This window comes from Abramis brama (assembly GCF_963993115.1).
Source record: "Abramis brama genome assembly, chromosome: 15".
Taxonomy (NCBI): domain Eukaryota; kingdom Metazoa; phylum Chordata; class Actinopteri; order Cypriniformes; family Leuciscidae; genus Abramis; species Abramis brama.
The window spans coordinates 24,569,027-24,591,193 of record NC_139977.1 but is presented as its reverse complement, the minus strand read 5'-3'; the positions used below and the strand labels follow the sequence as shown (position 1 = coordinate 24,591,193).

At 36.2% G+C, this 22,167-nt stretch overlaps 1 protein-coding gene across 2 annotated transcripts in view; it reads right to left on the bottom strand.

The window, feature by feature from the left end:
- sfswap (splicing factor SWAP) overlaps positions 1–22,167 on the bottom strand; it is an 85,919-nt gene that overhangs the window by 27,087 nt on the left and 36,665 nt on the right. For both annotated transcript variants that reach the window (XM_084137057.1, XM_084137058.1), the window contains exons 11-13: positions 13,229–13,313; positions 12,053–12,289; positions 6,974–7,158 (exon numbers count right to left, since the gene is read on the bottom strand). In XM_084137057.1, coding sequence (XP_083993183.1) covers positions 6,974–7,158; positions 12,053–12,289; positions 13,229–13,313 — 507 coding nt within the window. The remainder of the gene's footprint in view (positions 1–6,973; positions 7,159–12,052; positions 12,290–13,228; positions 13,314–22,167) is intronic.

Sequence of the window (22,167 nt, the reverse complement as noted above, 5' to 3'; positions counted from 1 at the left end):
TCACTTCACTCGAGCAAATGCAAACGCAAACAACACAGCAGACTATTTGACAAAACCGACGCCATCAGGAGAAAACGGTTTCAAAATCACAGCGTATCTGAAGCCTTGAACAAAATCGCACAATGATCACGAACAAACATGAATATTGACATTCATCACAACATTATAGTGGTCACAGCAAAAAACATGTTGAGCTTTAGGCGCTCACGAACTAAATGCATGTTTGAATGTTCTGATCTTATTCCCTCTCACTCTCCCATCCTAAACAATAAATGTCTTTGGCTGCTTTGATTCCAATCATTAAGAGCAGTAAATATGAGAACAATTGCATAAAATGCTGAAACTGGACAACCGTATCCCTGTATCAGCTTTTATCGATTCATATACACATATTTTCACTAATTCCTACCAAAGCTTTGGACAGACTGAGAAACAGTTGCATATAAACTGCGCTTAGGCAGATGTTCTTTGTCCATTATTTATGCTCAGCTAACTAACTAATCAATTTTAGTTTCCATTATGTATTATACTTGCTTACTTTCTGATGAAGCTTATTTAATTATTAATAAACTATTATTCAAAAACCAATATTAACAGGAGTGTATGTGTGAGAAAGAACAATTAAAAGTCTTGGAAAGTGACTTCATTGATTAGTTAAAAGGTAATAAAAATAAAAGTAGTCATTTATTATTATTAATTATTATTTAAAAAGAATCATTAAAAATGTAATAATAATATTCATCTTTATTATTTTATCTAGCTAACTAATTTTAATTAATATTGGTTTCCATTATGCATGATACTTGCTTATTTTCTGATTTACATACATACACATTTTTTTCCAGTTCAAAATCTGTCTCATATTAGTAATGAGGGGAAAAGGCAAAGTTAAATGAAAAAAAATAATAAAATAAAAATAAAAATGGGAAATAAACTGGATAAAATAATAATAAAAATATATACAAATGATACAAATAATGAATACAAAAAAAGATATAAAATAAAACAGAATGAGCAGAATAATTGAAAAAAGAAATAAAATATGGAAGAAGTTGCTGATGGAAGCAGAGAGACTCTGCTAGGCTTCACTGTGGCGTGCCACCTGGATGCACAGATGACTGTCCACATTTCCCGTTTCAACTTGGCATTTTCTGAGAGAGACCTGCCAAACAGCATTTAGTGCGATGAAAGGTTGTAGCTAAACATCAAACAATTAGCAGGGTCTTATTTCCACTATAAAGCGCTCCTGCCAGTCACACTAAATCTAACCTCCTAACCCCTGCGACAGCAGTGCAGATCAAGGCTATTTTATTTTCTCTGTTTTCTGTGATCTTGTGGCACGACCGTGTTCTCCAGCAAACAAGAGATGAACTGCTACAAATACGAGCTCTGCCAGAAGCACTCTACACATTCTCCAGAAGAAACAGAAAACTCTTATTGATCAAACAGGGCTGTAGTCACGGCCAGCTGGGATGAAACGAGACGGCTGTTGGTTCAACAACGCAAAAATGTATGCCCACCCTAGCCCCTGTAGAGTTCTGTGTAAACCAGCTATTTGCAGTTATTAAAATAATATGCAGACATTGTAGCACGTCCTTGGTTTAGTAAAAGCAAGGGAACATAACCTGATGCATGCTGAAATGGCTAGATTTGATTTTTTGTTGCCATAGCAATCAGTAAATCACCGAAGGCTGTCTGGATGGTGAGAGCTGCAAACACAGAGGGAGCTCTGTGCGGTCTCTCAATTGTGCTGTTTTCTCATCTAAGAGACCTGCAGAAAGATCCAGAAAGGAATTAGGGTTGCACAAAACTTGTTTCTATTTTGCATAACATACCTATTTTCAAAATTGATTAGTCAATGGAATGTCTGAACCACTAGTAAACTAATCAGTCTCAAGGAAACATTATAATTACGCTGGTTCCAGTTCACGTTCACGCTGTGATGTTTCATAAAAATAAAAACCCTATTTTCAACAGTGACATGAAATATTGAAAATGAAACAAAATTGGCAAAAGGTTTTTAGATTTTATACTTTGTAAAATATTAAATGCATTATTAATGTTTAAAATGAATTTAATTTAATTAATACATTTAATAAAAAATAAAAAAGTTGTTGGAGCCTCCATATTATTGAATTGGCAGTCCAACTGAATATAAAATAATTTGAATAGTTTTTCCAAACAAAGGCTAATTTAAAACAAGCATTTTCAATTTTCAACCCAGTGCCAAAGAATTTTCCCTTTCTGCCAAGACTCTTCACTTCAGTGCATCACTACTTATCACTAAAAAGGTAAAGGAAGAAAAGATCAATGCTGGCAACTGGCTCCATCAGAGATCACAGCTGGTATTAAGCTTAAATCGACTGAAATCATTACCACTCCTGAGTCACCGGAAAAAAAAATGGAAAAAGATAACGGTGAGGCAATGCTGAGGATAATACAGCAGTCATGAGCGATGACCAGTCGCACAGATTTGCATTGAAGACGCAGCAAAAATCCTTGGAGGCATTAAGTCAGTTCAACAGTCTAGTCAGCAGATAAAGGGAGAACATATCCATATTTACAGGTAGGCAAATACGCCTGCATAAACATAAATCAGGCCTTTAGGACAATAACAATACAATAATAAACACAACACGGCTCTTGGACTTCAGGCATTTAGACAGGAACATCACATCCTGTCCGAACCAAGAACAATGCAAAGTTTCCAGACACAAGCAATTTGTCTTTTCACACTAAATGCTAAACTACTGCACATGATGTGACAACCACAACCAATCAGAAGATATTTGATGTTTAATGTATAGTTGTGAGGAGCAGGAGTTTGGACCAATGAGATTTCACAGTGATAAATGGCTACAAAAAAAAAAAAAAAAGCGATCAAGACAGGATTTGTTCAACAACAAAATTACAGAACTTTTTTTTTTTTTTTTGTCTATATTGTTTCTTAATTAGACTGCAAAAAAAAACAAACAAACTAAATAGATTCACAGATTTAGGACAAAGATTCAGGCAAAAGATGTTGTGGACAGCTGGTTAGGAAAAAAAAAAAAGATTTAGACACGAGAGAAAGTTTTTAGCACTTCACTTTCTTGCATTGTGCCTGAGTAGCCAGACTGTCTGTGTTTCTTTCCTGAGGGTGAATGACAGAACTGCTGTAAGCTATTCGAAGGTGCATCTAAAATCAGGCCTTGGGTAAAGCAAAGTAATAAGTTGGAAACTAAATAAGACGTCTCGCTCAAGTAATTGGGTGTCCAAGAAGAAGAAGAAGGACATTCATAATGAATTAGATGTAGGGAACGTACGAGCAGTGTTGTGTATATGTGAGCGAGAGACTCAGGTAAAAGCCCAGAGGAAGCAGTCCTGCATCCACCAGCTGCTTCTTCTGATTTCACACTTCATTGGCCTCATTAATGTGGAGCTGAACCGCACGCCTGTGGAGACAATCGGCAAGATTAGTCTTTACCACATTCCTACTCTCTCACTTTTCCTAACGGTGTCTCTCCACACTGCCTTTCTCGTTCTCTCTCCGTGGACACAACAGTACAAACTTTCTGGAGGAGAAACTGTGTTTGCAGCATGCGGAGAAGATCAGGGGAAATATGAGCTGCACACAGGCAGCGTCGACCATTATAGCGAGAGTTGGAGGAAGATCATGGTTACGAACTCAAAAACACCTGCTGAAAAAAACCTCTAAGCAGACAGCGTACACAATATTCAGAGAAACACAGCCATAGCGTCAAGTCACAAATAATTGTCTCCTTAAAGGGATAGTTCGCCCAAAAATGATATTTAAGCCATGATTTACTCACCCTCAAGCCGTTCGAGATGCATATGTCAATCTTTTTTCAGACGAGCACATTTTCAGTTATTTTAGAAAATGTCTTAGCGCGCCGACCGCCACCGGAAGCCAGTTATTTTCGTTTATAAAGTTTTAAATATGTATATTTTTACGACAAAACTGCACGGATTACCCTCAGAAGGCCTTCGTTTATCCCCCTGGAGCCGGATGGATTATTTTTGTGAAGGATGCATGCACATTTTGTGACTTGAATCTGCTGGACCCCATTGCTTCACATTATAACCACTGAAAGATCTAAGACATTTTCTAAAATAACTGAAAATGTGTTCGTCTGAAAAAAGATTGAAATATGCATCTCGAACGGCTTGAGGGTGAGTAAATCATGGCTTAAATATCATTTTTGGGCGAACTATCCCTTTAAAGGAATATGTCACCCAAAAATGTTAAAGTTGTCAATTGTGTCTCAACAAACCTATATGGCTTTCTTTCTTCTGTTGAACATAAAAATAGATATTTTAAAAAACGTTCATGCTGCTCAAACTACAAATAGAGACTAGGTAGCCATCAAGATCCAAAAAAGCATCATAACGTAAGTATCATAACACTGGGCCGTGCGACTCATGCGTTTGTAATAAGTCATTATTCGTCCCAGCATGTTTTATGCTGATGTTATGGTGCTTTTGGAGCTGTATTAAGCTTTAAAATATCTTCTTTTATGTTCAACAGAAGAAAGGAAGTGATATGAGTTGAGTACATGATGACAATTTTCTATTTTGTGTGAACTTTACCCATTTAGTATTTTATATTATTAAATGAAATGTGTTCTGGTGTACACTGCCGTTTAAAAGTTTGGACACTAAGATTTTTTTTAATGTTTTTGAAAGAAGTCTCTTTAGCTCACAGGGGTTGCATTTATTTGATTTTTTTTTTTTTTTAAACAGTAATATTATTAAATATTTGTACAATTTAAACTATTTTCTATTTTAATACATTTTAAAATGTAATTTCATTCCTGTGATGGCAAAGCTGAATTTTCAGCATCATTACTCGTCTTCAGTGTCAAAAGATTCTTTAGAAATCATTCTAATATGCTGATTTGAAGCTCAATTAACACGTCTCATTAATACATGTTGAAATGAGGAAACCGTGATACTTTTTTCAGGGTTCTTTGATGAACAGAAAGTTCTAAAGAACAGCATTTATTTGTAATAGAAATCTTTTTTTAACAAATAATTTTTGAGCAATTTAATGCATCCTTGCTGAATACAAGTATTAATTTCTTTCCAAAAAGATCTTACTGACCCTACATCTTTGAAAAGCAGGTTACATAATTGGTGAAATAAAAGAGGACATTTTGATCATTTTAGTCAAAGCTTCGATGGAAAATGACATTCAGGAATTATCAGGGCTGACACGAGATAAACGCATACAAACAGACGTTTTTCCTGGGAGACTCCAGCTTTGTCTGCACAACTAATGAGGAACTATTCCTTCCTCAAATCCATAAAAATACAGCTAGGACAGAATTAACAACATATATACATTCTAATTTAATCTCATTTGTTCTGTCAACACGCAAAGTTACATTTGACCCCCAGAGAATGCTGAAAAACTGGTTGTCAGGAAACATTGTGCAGTTATGAGCATTTCTTCAAGACAAGATTGATGGATCAATAAACTATGTTGCTTTTCTTTACAGGGGGACTTGACTAAACAAACCGTGAGGAAACCAGAGCAGCGTTATTGAGCAGAAGTCCTGATGTGATGCTGACTGATGAAATAAAAACATTCAGATCTTCAACCGTGATAGCACGGTGCATGATTCTGAAGCGCAGAGCAAGAACATCGACATTTTTGCCTGGGCAAGCATGTCAAGCAATGCAATGAAAGCGAAAACGATGAGTGGGCAGCTCTTTTCAAGCGTAAGCACTATAGTTAGCAAGAAATTCGTTCTTCATGGTAAAACAACAGTTGTTTAAAAGTCAAAGATCAATGCCAACATGGTGCGAAATGCGAAAATACTGGCTAAAGTTTTGTGTAGGCAATATATAAAACTGGCATATATCAATTAAGCTTACTACCATTTTATACAATTTTAAAGGGAAAACATGAATGAAACTCATTTAACAACAACAGATTCCATGTCAATATATAATAAGGGTTAGTTCACCCAAAAATATATATTTTTTTACATCTGTTCATCATATAAATTAAATCCATTCCTCATATAAAGTCTCTTAAATCGAGTCTCTTGAAAATATTTGGACTAAACCACTCGAGTCATATGGATTCATTTTAAAATCTCTTTATGAGCTTTTTGAAGCATCAAAGTGGTAGTTGCGCAGAGTGTCAATGGAAGGACAGAAATATCTCAGATTTCTTTTAAAATCTCTTCATTTGTGTTTCGAAGATGAACGAAAGTCTTATGGGTTTGACAATTCTTTCATTTTTAGGTGAACTAACCCTACTAAAAATCTATAGTTGTTGGTACACATTAAGCTTTTCTTGCGATTTTGCCACCTGTCATGTGTACAGATTCTTTTTATGCAGGAGAAGCGCATTCAAATACAGACGTACAAGAGGTGGCCGTGGTAACAAACAACAATACCTTGACTTGACACTTAATTTGGTTAACTTTTATTTGAGGAATTCTGTTTATGATATTGAGTTTGCAATAAATATGCCTACACTGGCTAACGGTGATTAAGTGAAAGCAAGCACAGGTGCATGTACAACCTATTTTTCAGTGCCATTCAGTATGGGATTTGACTGTTTGATTCATAGATTAAGTAGTCTATTTTTAAAAGGATTGCTTATACAGACTGTGTGTTCTGGGGGTTTGTTAGACTAGTCTGTTACAACATGTCCGTTTAAATGTTAATGAAATTAGTCTCAACTACATACTTCCAATTCAGTGCATATTTCTCTGAAAAAAGATAACTAGTTTTATTCGCATCAAAAAAATATTATTTAGCATCACCAATACCAATAAAACACATTTTTATGGGTTCAATCAGGTAAAATAGCTCTTCAAAGTAACAATTGTAGGTGACCACATTTTTAGGTGTAGTGCTGGAATTCAGAGGCTGTCTAGGTATATGTGGAGGTAGATGGGCAATGCTGAAAAACACACACACACACACACACACACACACACACAAACAAACAAACCTCAGACGCAGCAGCAGTTTCCTCGGTACGCTTGAGTTCAGCCTCCGGCCCTCGCAGGGTCTGCAGGAAGAGGGCGGCTTTCCTTTTGCGCTCAGCCTGAAGCTGCCGCTCTTTTGACTCTTTGGAGGCCTGGGCCAGTTTCTCTCTCGCTGCTGCTGCTAACCGGTCCTCCAGCTTCTGTTTAGCTGGAAAAGAAAAGGGAAGAGAGGTCAGACACACACATTTGTCTAGATATACACCATATGCTCTAAAAACTAAAAGCATGTGCGAGTGAGCATGCAGAGGTGCAGTGAGTACGCAAACACAAAGTATTTCTAGATGAGGTCACTCGTGACTTACCTGGTTTTGTAAGCCCGCGTGCCTCATAAAATCTGCATAAAGCTTAAAAAGCTACAAGATAACGATGCGTCACATTTTAATGTTTCGCATTTAACACGATAAAAATAACATTCACTCTCTGCTTAGGTGTTAAAGGCTGCCTGGCTACTGATTGTATAATAGTTGACAGTGTCTCAATTTATCTAGTTCAAGTAGGCAGTGCACTCATGTATAATTTCTCAAGTTTTGTTCATGGGAACAGTGATAACAAAACAAAAAGAGGGGGAAAAAACATTATATTATACAAGAACAAGTAGAGGGCCCTGTCAGCATTCGCACTAAAAATAGGTCCCCTGCCACGAACAATCACATACAACTCCGGAACAAACACAACTGGAGAGAGAACAGAGGCATCTCCATTACGTCATTTTGAGAAAATAATACTAAGTGTTGCAGCGAGAGACAGAGTTAGGAACGAAATTTGTGAGAGATGTTCCTTAATGAAGCTCAAAATCACAAGTTATTCGCACCGCCCTGAAACGATCTTGCAGCCTTGACGTCCTGTTAAGATTTAACCTAGTCTTCTATTAATGCACGGCACTGTGCCATCTACTTAATGAGGGAGCTTAGAGACAAACCACAATGAAATGACGAGCAGAGACTCTTAAACCATTTCAAGAAAATGAAAGAATTGTACATATTAATTGTACAAATATACGTCTTTAGCTGATTTAGTGAGAACCAGATCAGACCAATTTATGTATGAATCATTTAAATGGATTTTGTTAGCTGAACCACCAAATTCATTGAAAAGATCTGATATGGCATGCTCACAAATTGGACACTGACACTTCTATCATGAGATCTAGGGCAGATCTCCACATTTCAGATACTTTTTTAAATTATTTTTTAATTATTCATTTTATATTTTTAATTTGTTCTAAATAATATATATAAGTTGGAAAAAATAAATGATTTAATTTTTTTTTTACTAAAACTCAAAAAAAAAAAAATACTAAAACTTTAAAAAAAATTAAAGCTATATAGCAAATAGAAATAATAACAAAACTGTCAAAAGCACATAACAAAATCACTCAAACTTAAACTAAAATTAAATAATAATAATAATAATAATAATAATAATAATAAAAAGATAGAATGTTAATAAAATAAATCCCTTTTTGTGTTCCACTTGAGAAAGAAATTCATACGGGTGAGTAAATAATGACTGTGTTTTCCTTCAGAGGTCATCTATTCTACAATGTATCAACTAAATTGTAGAAAATTAAAAATGATGAGCCATTTTGGCACATTTAGTACGTATAGTTTTTGTAATAGTAGTTCTTATAACTAGAGTTGCATTGAAGTTGCAAACAAATCATCCCATGTAGTTTATTTGTTTTTATATAACTAATCATTCTATCTTTTCTGAGCGCTTGTGCTCATCCCTAGATAAAAGACTGCAATAACTTTACATGTGTGACAAGCACTTTCAATGCAACCCCCAGCACTTAACACCTGTAATTTTCTTGTGGCATTTCTCAAAGCAACGACTCAAGTAATTGTCTGCTTTTTCCTGCAAATGTCCTTCTCTTGCATATTTTCTCATCTACACACTTCAGAAGTCAATGAGCAATTGAGGCTGCGAATAACACTGACAAAATCCAATAAGGCTACCTTTTGAAACTACAATTTGTAACATAAACAGGTAAGCTTCTGAGGGAAACACAAGGGGTGTAAATACTTTGCCTCTCAGCTTTCACAACACACAACCGCAAGAGACAGCAGAGAGTCGACCCAATAAAACTCTCACTCATGATCACACAAACTCACTCCATTCAGTAAATAAACTAAAGGTAATAGACGGACACATGAAAACAGACTGAGTGTGTGCTGAATTGTGCATCTGTGATTCTTTAACAGTTCATCAATACAGATTATGTTCCTCCAGTACGGATGGGTCGATAGTCATGCAATCTAAGCTAGTTTGCCACTGAGCGAGGTCTTCTTTGCTGCAGCGCCATTTATTTCACTTCCCCCACGCAGTAAACTTCCTCTGGGCATCTGGTCTTATTACTGTAATTACCCCTGCGTTCCAGGAGCATTACAGCTCAGCGTTTGGACGGAGAGTCTGCCATGTGCAGTCCGGTGTCATTGATAAGGTTTAAACAAATGAATTTTTAATGAGGAACAAGAAAACCAATGCAAAGCCTACATGTTAGAACGAAATGTGTATCTCTTGTTAAAGGAATAGTTCAAACAAAAATGAACCTCTATCATCATTTACTCACCTTCATTGTCATTTCAAACTCATTTGACTTGCTGTCTTCCATAGAACATAAAATATTGAACAATATCCTGGCTCGACCCTTTTCCATTTAATAAGAGTAAATTAGCACTGGGGCTGTAGACCTCAAACTTGTTTGAATGGATATGGTTGGCAAATGGCAAGATTGTCTATGAATTCTAACTTAAATTTGAGTCCCAAATTATATCATAATATATCAAATCAGATGTGTTTAGAGCTATACAAGTCATATTGGAGACATTCTATTGACATTCATTATATATTGGAAAACAGTGGCCAGTTCATTATTCAAAATTTGTCCTTTTGTGTTATAAGGAAGAATGGGTTTGGAATGGCATGAGAGTGATTAAAAATTATGCAGAACTTTCATTTTTAGGTGCACTATCCCTTTAAATTTTTTATCATGAAAACTAAAAACATTCAAGAGCTGATAATATTTTAAAACTATAAAGCAAGGACCTATTTAACTGATTAATAGTGACCATAAAGTCTTAGTGTATTATACAAATTTAAATAAATGCTGTTCTTTCGAACTTCCCATTCATCAAATAATCCATAAAAAATGTATTATGGTTTCTACAAAAAAATATGAAGGATCATGTGACACTGAAGACTGCTGTAATGCCTACAGAAAATTCAACATGAATAAATTACATTTTAAAATGTATTAAAATAGAACATTTTTAAACTGTAATATTGCAAAATATTATTGTTTTTACTGCATTTTGATCAAATAAATGCAGCTTTGGTGAGCATAAGAGACTTGACTGAAAACACAAGGTGTATTCTGTTTTTAGCTCAAAACACATTTTCAATCTCTCATGCACACCTGCATTTCTCATTTTCTTTGAAGATACTGTCGGCATCTTTGATTGAGTGGTGTCCTGCTTGTTTTAACTGTGTGAAACACTCCCTCTTAATTATGGGAGACAGTTACTGCCGCTGGTGAGCATAGTCCATATGGATAGATCTATTACATTACGGCCCTGGCCCTCGCCGAAATAATTGAATACGCTGCCAGTCATGGTGATGTGACAGCGATCAGATCATCTCACTATGTAAAGTCTCTGAGGGTCAAAAGAACAAAGAAGTCCGAGAAGTGGAGCGAAATCCGGTAACTCTTGGCTGAATGCGATCATGATAAACTACTGTTTGTTTCGCAATATTTATTATCTTGTTACAGTAAAATATGTTTGGCTTCTAAGCTTCTGGCCATTGAGAAATTACATTTGAGCTGCAACAATTACAGTGAAGGAAATCAGCATGAGTTATTTTTGTAATACTCCACAAACTGACTCATCTTTTCTGTTTGAACAATTTTTATGAACATTATAAAAGAACAGCCTTGAAAACAGCAAACAAGGGCTTATTTCAATTAGGAATTACTTATGAAACTTCTGAACTTCAGACCTTCAAGCTCAAAAATGGCAAATTTTATATTAATATAAAATAATTTATTTATAATATTAAAATATTATCCTCCCTTCTTTTTTCTTTACTTACTTGTTCCTTCCTGCCTGCCTGCCTTTATTTCTTGTCTTCCTTTACTCCTGCCATGTTCTAAATCTACATTTTCCCTCTTCCTTTCCTTCCTTCCCTCTTCCTGTCCTTAATTTCTTCCTATCTCTTCCTTCTTCATTCTTAGTTATTTCTTCCTTCCTTGATCCTTTTTCCTTATTTCCCTCTTCTAGTTCTGTTTCTTCTTCCTTCACTTTCTCTTTGCTTCCCTCTTATAATCCTTCATTCTTTCTTCCTTGATACTTTCTTCTTTACCTCTTCCTGTTCCTCATTTTCTCTTTCTTTTTCCTGTTCTGTTTCCTAATCCTTCCTGTCCTTCATTCATTCATTCTTCCTTCCAACATTATTTCCCTCTTCCTGTTCTTCATTCTTTCTTCCTTCCTACCTTCCTTAAATCTTCCAGTTTCTTGATCCTAACAAACCTTTTCCCATCCTTGATTTATCCATCCTTTTCAATTTTCCTGTCTTACCTTTTTTCTTTCATTCCTATCTTCCTTCCTATCTTCCTTCCAACATTCCTTCCCTCTTCCCGTTTTATATTCTATCTCCCTTCCAACATTCCTTCCCTCTTCCTGTTTTACGTTCTGTCTTATTTCCAACATTCCTTCCCTCTTCCCGTTTCACGTTCTATCTTTTCTATCTTCCTTCCAACATTCCTTCCCTCTTCTCGTTTTACGTTCTATCTTCCTTCCAAAATTCCTTCCCTCATCCTGTTTTACGGTTTATCTTCCTTCCAACATTCCTTCCCGTTTTATGCTCCATCTTCCTTCCTTCCCCGTTCCTGACCTTCCTTCCTTCCCATTTCCTGAACTTCCTTCCTTTCAAATTTCACCTTTCAGCGTTCCACTGAGTTTGGATCAACATGTGTGTGTAAATGCTGACAGAAAGTTAATTTTTGGGTGAACTAAAATTTAAAGTAAAAAATCTTGATTTACCTTGTTTGGCCTCTTGCTCTTCCAAGGACAGTCCAGGTTTCTTCTCCTCAGCCAACGGAGGCTGAGGCGGCTCTCTGGCTGCCTCAACCAATCCTATGGCCAACTCTACTCCCTCTTGCACCTCCCCCTTCATCCCATCCTCATCAGAGTCGTCGTCCAGCCGCACACGATTCTTCTCCAGAGGTAAAAGGTCATTTTCTTTTGACTTTATGGCAAAGCAGATAGGTGCAAAAGACGCTGGGCAGTGGGTGATAATAGACACATTTTATTTAGTAAATGTCTTTAACCTTCCTCACCTAGCACAAGTCTACTGCACAATTACTGTAATTACGGTCAAACACATGACATGATCATTAAGTCCAATAGCTCCTCTAAATGAACATCAGTGGAGACAGAGGGGTCAGCTAAGTGAAACAGCCTGAGCTAGGGCTGCACGAATAATCGCAATTTACATGTAATCGCATGTTTTGAAATCGCAAAGTCTGCGATTGTTTTTTATGCGCAGCTTGTCACTGATGTACGGCTCTGTAAACGCTGCTTCATCTGAAAGCACTGCGAGTTTGAGTCACTTATAATGTGCATTTGAAAAAACAACACACGTCAAACATCTTTCCAAACATGAGAAGCATTTATGAACCTCTTGTCCAACAACAGACAACATTTAATAACATGCTTTTACGTCAAAATCACTTCATAAATGACAGTTGAGCATCCTTCTGTGGAATGATGTGGCTTCTTACACAGTATAAGGCAGTCGTGTGTTTATTAGTCATGTTTAATCAATCAAAGCGTTTCAATCTTCTGCTTATTCAGCTACAGCGATGATGCCTGATAGGGATTTCCTGGAATGATGTGCTTTATTGTACTTTAGCGGTGGGGCATATTTGGCGTGTCTGCGTGAGAGCGCCCTCTGGCTTTCAGATGGAGCAGCATTTACTACCAATCAACCGTGCTGCACTGACAAACTGCGCATAAAATAATCGCAGCCTTTGCCAAATCGCGTGCGGTTTCATTGCGATTAATCGTGCAGCCCTAGCCTGAGTAATGTAAAGATGGAGAGATATGGGACGATGTTGTAACGTAGCTGCATGAGGACATTCTGAAATGTCAATGTGGATGAAAAGGATGTTCTGAGGTCAGGTGGTGGGGGGGTCATGGAGAGCAGAGCTGCCTTACCTTTAAGGAGCTTGCCATCATTCTGCTGCTTGTCAGAAGAGCAGTCCGCTGTGCTGTCCCCCCTACTGCTGTAAAGCAAGGAACCCTGTGAAGCCGGGACAACAGGAACAGAGACAGAGAAGAGAGACACAAAGTTACTTTACTTTGCAGACACAGCTCAAGGATGGAAATCCTGAGCTCTCAATTTTTAGACAAAGGCTCTTTCAAAAGCGTGACAGCATTTTAAAGGACTTTCTTTGTACCGGACATGTGGTAATTCTGAGCCAGTAATTCCTTAAATGTACCGTTTCACAGGGAAGATGGGGATGAACAGGGGGATATAGAAAGAGTTCAGGCTACAGGAAGAGTCTGAGAGAGAATCTTTTCTTTCTCTTCCTTTTAGCTTTCTTTACTTTCCTTCCTTCCTGCTTTATTTCCCTTCCTTGCTTTTGTTTTTGCCTTTCCTTCCTTACCCTTTTACATTCTTTGCTGCCTTGCTTCCAGTCAATTTACATTCATTCCTGCCTTCCTTTGATATTTTACAGTCTTTCCTGCCTACTTTGTCATTTTACCTTTCTTTCTACCTGCCATCCTTTCCATTTTACCCTTCTTTTTCCCTGCAATCCTTCCTTCCTTTTATTTTGCCTTTCATTTTAGCCTTTCTTCTTCCTGCCATCCTTATTTCCATTTTAACCTTCCCTTCTTCTTTCCTATCATCCTTCCTTTCATTTTACTTTGTCTTTCTTACTGCCATCCTTCCATCAATTTTACCCTTCTTTCTTCCTGCCATTCTTTCTCCCATTTTAACCTTCATTCTTCCTGCCATCCATTCATCCAATAAGAGAAAAAAATCTTTCTTCACTTCCAGTTCAATATGCAGAAACAAATACAAGTATGCCTTGTTTGGAAAAAAATATATTATTTTTGCAACTATGATGTATGCCTCAGAAATTTCCTTATGTCACCTTTAAACAATGAAGAGACGAAAGAAGAGCATTTCCCACTTGCTATATGGATTTTGGCCTGAGCTCTATTAGGATGAGATTCAGGGTTTGAGAATCACACTGGAAGCAACGCTGATGGACGAGTATAATCTCAGCAACGTTCTACAGCAGAGGGAAAGTACGACGGAAAGCTCCTTCACGGTTGTGTGGCGTGAGAGAAATGCAAGCCTGATGCTCTCGTTTATCAACCATCTGCCAGCAGACTGCATGCTCAAAATGTCTAATTCCACACTGTTTTATGGTGAAAAACTCCACACTTTAATGAGGTACAGTGTTCCCCACACTAATGAGTTGTTGTTTTCCTCATACTGACCCAAATCTTTGTGTTTTATTCTTTTATTTGAGTCAGCGCAAGAGTAAAAAATGAATATTCTACACTGCTGTACGCTAATAGGTATTGACACAAATAATAAAGAGAATCACACATGCTGTGATAATCCCATGTAATCTCGCTGCCGGGTTTTTTATGTAACAAGAAAAAAAAACGTGAGAGGACAAAAGAGAGAGATTCTAAAAGTTTAGTGTCCCTAATGGAAGTTTTCAATATTTTACAGCTCTATTAAGAAGTGTCTGTAGATCCTCATTGTAGCCCTGGGTAAGATGAAGGGTCAGGGGGACATTAAACCCAGTTAAGAATCGATCACCCACAGATGAAAGACATGATGAAGGAATTAAAGTGGGAGATTGGATCTGTGACCAGACACTCGATAAAAAAGTGAAGAGAGACACTGTGTGGGAAAAAGAGACACTGTGTGGGGAGAGAGAATGTTTCAGAGTAGCCTGTACTCCAACTTAGTGCTGAGAAACAAGAACCAGTTTCAAGAACCTTATTCAGATACATTTAAGAAAGAAAGAAAGAAAGAAAGAAAGAAAGAAAAATCTCCATTACACAAAATAATCACTCTTTTAAGACATTTCTTTTTAATGAATCCATTGCAAAAACAAGAAAAAGAAAATGAAAACAAATGAGCCTCAATTCTCACTGCTTCTAATTAATAATAAAATGAAAACAAATGAGCCTCAAACCTCACTGCTTACTGCTTAATAATAATTTTAATAAATAATAATATATAATTTATTAATAATAATAACAATTATAATAAAAAAACAGCAATGTATATAATAATAACAACAACAACAACAACAACAATTAATACATGTATATAAAATAGAGGGGGCTATATATGGTTCAATATATTCAGTATTAATTATGTCATGGTTCTTCAAAAGTCGAAAAAAGATTTGTTAGTGGAGGCGTTTAGGCAAAATCATTACATTTCTTAAAATTCCCATCACTACTCCTACCTAGAGGAAAAAAAACTGATCTGAATTACAAGCACTCTCCTGAGCAGTGTATTTGTTTCCGCCTGTTTGCTCTGCTTGAAAAACGTGAACTTCAGTGTGCTGTGGTTTCCAGAGAATCCTTCGGTAGAGACCTCTGTTGTCAACTTATATCACCAAATTAATATCAAATGAACATTAATAACAAATCAAGGGCTGTTGTATAGACTCCCCCTCAGAGCAACATTTCCTAGATTTTCTTAAACACGTTCTCCCCTGCAGAGATGGTGCCATACTGAATGTCTTCATTCTCTCATATAAAGGCAATAATCCCTTAATCCTGTTTATGGGTAAAGTCAGCAGAAGAAATGCATGCTGATGGACCATGGCATGTGGAAGTAGCTCTACAATAGCAAACCACGGATGAGCAATGTGCCTACGGAAGAGTTAGAATGCTGTAATTCAGAGTAAAATGACATGTGTCTCTCATGAACGATTACAAAGAGATTCTGATGCTATAGGAAATATAACTCTGCCATCATCTCTAAGAAAATATGATACACGGATAATTAAATACACTATTAAGTTGATCTTGTTAAATCAGACTATTCACTAACAAAATTTCTCTCTTCACACAATGTACTAAATCTCAGAATATTTTCAGATTTCTGAGTTCACATTTCCGCCCCAATCCCCTGACATCACATTGTATTAATTGGTTGCGAACAGCGGTGCGATTGCGCCATCAGCACAGTTCCACCATGAATACTAGCGACAGCTGTTTAGCTCGGTTGCTAAGTAACAACTTGGGAGGAGAAGGAATAAAAACAGGAATATATTGTTCGCTTGACTTTTTTTCTTGACACATGTTTTTTGTCTATTTGGTACAGGACTGAAACCTACATACTTATAAGTTGAATAAAAAATCTGAACCAAAAAAAAAAAGAAAAAAGAGCTGAAGGATGACATGCAATTTGATTGTTTAACTTTCTCAATAAAGTTTTTGTTAAACAACAGAAAAGGTTAACCTTTTTTTGAACTGTGATAAGTGAACAAACAAAACTAAGAAGACTTTAATGCAAGAAGGTGAAGTTTTTTTTATAAAAAAAAAAAAATCCCTTTTGTTAACCTTTCAAAGAACATTTTAAAGAAAAGATGACACTTTAAAAAAACGGGGATAAAGCTGTAAATTACTTATTAAAGGTCCCATTCCATGGATTATTTTATTATTTTATAATGTTTCCTGGGGTGCCCTTATAATGTTAGTATGTTTTTTAGATCAAAAATTGTTATAATTTAGAAATAAAAGGCATATTTCCTAGCCTGATTTCATCCCCTGATTTGAACGCTCTGTTTGAAGGGGCGTGTCTGCTGAGAGACTTCAGAGTAAACGCCCACTGCTGTGATTGGCTGACATGCTTGCCTTGCATATGAAATATCTGGCATTACATGTAGAACTATCTGGAAAACTTTTACTATTACAGCTATTATACGTTTTTACTATTACAGCTATCGGGATTAACGAATCGTGAGAAGTTTTTTTTAAGTATTTAGATCTATTTCAATCACATAAAAGGTTGCAGTGATGAGCATTGAGCAGATGACAGTCTGTTGATCGCGTGAAAAAAGATCTTATCATTGCAACGCAGTTTCTGCACTCTCACTAATGATTTCACCAATGCAAACATGAGGTATATAAATACAGTAAGAGCTTCGTTGTGCAGTGTAACAGCGTCATTGATTTCATAACGAGTTTTGGCAAGTGTCCAGATAAACTCGCGCTGTGTGATTGACAGCTTGGGCGATTTGAAAGGGATTGTTCTTTGATCGCTTTCTGTATATTAATCACAGTTTAAGTAAGATTATTTTCATCCTACAAAGAGAAACGATGTGAAGTTGATCGCTACTTCCATAGTAAATCACTAACGTTACTTACCGCTTGCTGGAATATAGTTGAAATTGCCCCCTTCGTAAGTATGAAACGCTGAGAGAAGCCTGCTTGATATTATCCCAGGTTAGAAAAACAGTCCGTGGTGAAATGGACAGAGCAAACTAACAACTTCGAATTAAACTTTTGCAGTATCCGATTATAGATAAACATCAACCACGTCTGTTGACATTTCACCATCAATACGCCTGTATTCCTGTGGGCGGAGGTTAGTCAAAAAACGGTTTTAATGACGTCATTAAAGAAGGAAGTAGAGGGGTGTAGTCCAATCCAGCCGTTCGATGTAGTCAACTTCTGTTAAATAAAATATCTCGCTTGGCATTGAACTTTGAGCTTTATAATTTTACAGATATTATTTATACTCTAACAACAACATTACACACTAACTAAAGTTTGAAACATGGGATCACGAAGAACGGGACCTTTAACAACAAGCAAATATAACAAAAGATAACCAATGAAACCAAAGCACCAAAATGCTGCTTAACACCTTTCTTTGTAACATTAGGTATATGCCACTATTCAAAACTGCACTACTGTTTAAGCAACAGTTCTTATTTGAAGATGCTCCGATATTTCTACTGACTGCATTACATTTCAATTCATATCTTAAGCTGAAAAATGAGAACAAACATGATAGAATTATGTGTTAAAACATAAAAGTTATGCCAATTTACATGTTGTAAGAAAATGTGCCTTTGCAAAAGCAAATGGTTGTGTCTTGCCTACATGCTTATTGCGTTTGTCTTGCATCCAAGATGCAAAGAATACAAGCTGCCCACCTAAGGCATTTTCTGCAGAGACGAGCATCACTTGGGTAAATTAAACCAGAATGTTTTCTAACATGCATCTTCAAGACTTTCTCAGTGCGGTTTCTCACATCCTAACTCAGAAAGTAACTTTCATGCAAACCGAACTGAACTTTGACATCAAACAGACAGAAAACTCCAACGTAAAAATGTCTCACTGCAAGTACAATGTTTTCTGAGCAGTGGCAAAACTGCTTTCGTAACAACTTGTAAAGATTCACTAAAAGTTCAGGTGGCAGAGAATGCAGAAAGTGAAAACAAAAACAGAGTTTTTAGACAACAAAAGTAGGGTTCTTATCTGAAAAGTCAAAAGTAGAACCAAAGTGCTCTCCAGATAGAGGAAGACAACAAAATCAAGAGACCGAGAAGAACATCAACAGTAATATTCTGCTTTAAAGAAACTGGTGACTCTTTTAGAGATGCTGCCCCTGTTCCTTTAGTTAATCAGTCTAAATGAGCTGCTGGAGGACTTGTGTTGTGAACAGTTTGATTATTTCCACTAATAAAGCCATCAATGCAGTGGCCCGAGGACGGCTGGGTTATCTGACGAATCCACTGCCGACATGACACAGCAGGGCACTACCACAACACTGGATACAAAAAGGGCACAAAACAAATTGGAATAAAAAGAGACAGCAGGGTGAGTTGAGGGAGGAGAGGTGCAATCCAGGTTCATTTCCCCAGAGGAAAACACAATGGAAGGAAGCAAACAAAGAAAGCAGGGTGACTGGTGTTTCACCTCTTCAAAGGTGAGCTGAAGTACTGCAGACCGAGCAAAGAAAAACGGGCGCAAATCAAGAACAATGCCTTCCGAGCTGCAAGCACAGAGCTAATTGGGGTATAAAAATGCATCTTGATATGTTAAGGATGACGATTAAAAGGATTGCTAGTAGCTGAAGAGAGTGAGAGATAAGGGAGCGAATGAGAAAGAGAGAGGAAGAGAAAGATATCTCTCAATTTGTATGTAAAAACAAACTAAAAACATGTATACATGCATTTCCAATGGAGCTGTATGGGCTAGACTTAAGGCAAAAATGTTAAGCTCATATTTTTGCTAAAACCTTTCTAGTCAAAATCTGCTAAGGGGTAATTAATGTAACAACAGTGTTAAAAAGTGATTTTTCACTATTATTTACAACAAGATCAGCATTTTCATGGGTTTAAATAAAAGATTTTTGTTATAAGAGACAATAAAAACAACTTTGTGCATCCAAACCATTTCTTTCCCGGTAAAAAAAAAAAATGAATTTGACATTTTGACAAGCCAAACATGTCATACTTTGAGTAATATGCCATTTATTTAAGCCACGAACTAAACTTCCGTAAAATGAGTATAATTAACTACACAAAAAGCATTTAGAACATCTCCAGCCCATTTTATAATTACCCAAAAATCAAACAGTTCACCCCTTACGTACGTTATTACGCATTTCAAAACATTAGGCTGGCGGTCGGTTGAAATATCAGAACTAAAAACATCTACATAACGCACTCCTTGGCATCAATCACTTCACTGAATACACGCTGGCTAAGAAATAAATAACTATTACCTTACGGTCCATCTGTTTTTAAATCCACATCATTTTAATAACACGACATCGATGTGTGTCAAAAAATAATGTGCACAAAACATGGTAGTATTTATGAGAAGCAGAGCTAAAAGAGAATAAATGACAATCCAATTGAAAAACTTTGCCGGGTTAGTGAACATCGTTCAAAGAGTTTTGACAAACTTTTTTTTTTATGCACAAACTACGCATTCTGATTCTGACATTCCTGATTTGAACATTTTCAATAATTTTCTATTCTTTACTGAGCTTTCTTTTTCATAATTTTGGCAATAGATGAACTGTTAAATGAGTGATCTTGAGATGAGTCCCTGTAGTCGTCCAATTTGAATCTGATGAAATATACATTATAAACTTGACAGGTGATTTTTTTTTATAAAAAGTTTGATTAAGATTGAGGCAATTTTCAAAGTTTGATAAAGTGACTACAGTTGTATGAGGATGGTCAAAGCAAAGTTGAAAGACTGGATATGCACAGCTAAGATTAGCACTTTCACTGCTGTCATGTTAATACAACATATTTCAAGTATTGTGGATAAACTAGAAACAACAGGCATTTTTAGCAATGTCTTGCCTCATAAAAATAACTACAAACGAAAATATAAGAAAAACTGTAACTTTACAATAAGGTTCAATTTGTTAACATTAGTGAATTTATTATGTATAAGGAAACTAACAAGAAACTACTTTTATAGCATTTGTCAACGAATGTTAATATCAGTGTAAAGCACAAGTTGTATAATTACAATTCGACAATGTTTTATGAATAAACATGATTAACAATGAACAATAGTGTGTTTATGAATTAACATTAATCTAGATTAATAAATGCTGTAAAAAAGTATTTTAAGCATTTACATAAGTATAAAGTGTAAAGCTAGTTGTTCATTGTGACCCATTTATAATTTTTACAAACTGAGAGATGAGATGAAATAACTTTCTTCTGAAATAATGGAATGTTCATACTGTAAGACTGTTATCACCAAGACTTTGATTAAATACACAGGATAATTTTCTTTACAACTAAAAGAGACATAATAAACGAGGTTACTGCATACAAAATGCTAGGATTGGTGGAGAGACTAATTACAGATATAATCTATAATTGATGAAGCAGACAGTCAAAGACAAAGACTCAGCTCAGAGGCTTAAAAAAGAGGTTTGGGTTTTCAAATATGCCTGCTTAATCACCACAAAAGCGAACAGGAAGAGCTGCTGTTTGTTCTTACACCGTCGCTAATGGCCAGCCAGATGCAGTAATTACAGACTGTGCTTTTAAAGTAGGTATGAGAGAGAATACGGGAGTATTAGGGTTTGAAAAAAAAGCAGATACCCAGGCACCTCGGTTGGTCCTTAAGTGAACTTATGCGAGAGTCACAGCCAGGAGTGGAGGTGAAGAGATCACGTTGTATGTGAGAAAGTTGTGAGTGACAATAAATTAATGTGACAATGTCCATCCAACTATGCATTTTAACACAAATTTGAGCTTCTGTGTTGTACGTCAGAACGTAGGCTCACTATTGGCCGACGCTGGTCATGTGTGTGATGCGTGTGACGTACAACACAGAAGCGATGCGCTGTTACACTACGTGAACTCACTCAAGAGGCCCACATAGAAGAAAATGAATAGTTGAATAAAGTCGTTATTTCTGTTTTTTTGCGCACAAAAAGTATTCTTGTCGCTTGATAAACTTATGGTTGAGCCACTGTAGTCACTTGGACTATTTTAAACATTGTCTTTACTAACTTTTCTGGGCCGGCAAGTTTCAATAACATAGAAGCCTATGGAGGAGTCAGACAGCTCTCAGATTTCATCAAAAATATCTTAATTTGTGTTCCGAAGAAGAACGAAAGTCTTACGGGGTTGAACAACATGAGGGTGAGTAATTACTGACAGAATTTTCATTTTTGGGTGAACTAACCCTTTAAATTGTAATGATATTTCACAAAGATTGCTGTTTTTCTAGTTTAGTTTTTTAAATTTTTGATTAAATAAATGCCGCCTGGGTGAACTTAAACTCAAACTTTTTAAAAAGTACTGTAAATATACAAAAACATAACAAATAACCAATTAAATCTGACAACTATGGTAATAATTTAATTATTTAGCTCAAATAATTCAATATACGAGTATAATCTAGCTAATCCTCTTAAGCAATTAGACCAGGATATGCCTTTACCAATAAGTAATTTGGCTCTTTTACATTAAAGGAATACCTTCCTTTTTATAAAAAAGAAAAAGAAAAAAAGAAAAAGAACGACATCCTTCTACGAGTGGTCAGTCGTCTCCTCCTCCTCATACTGTCTGTAGTCTATATTCAAGAGCCTGTGGATTTTATTCCTTCTTCAA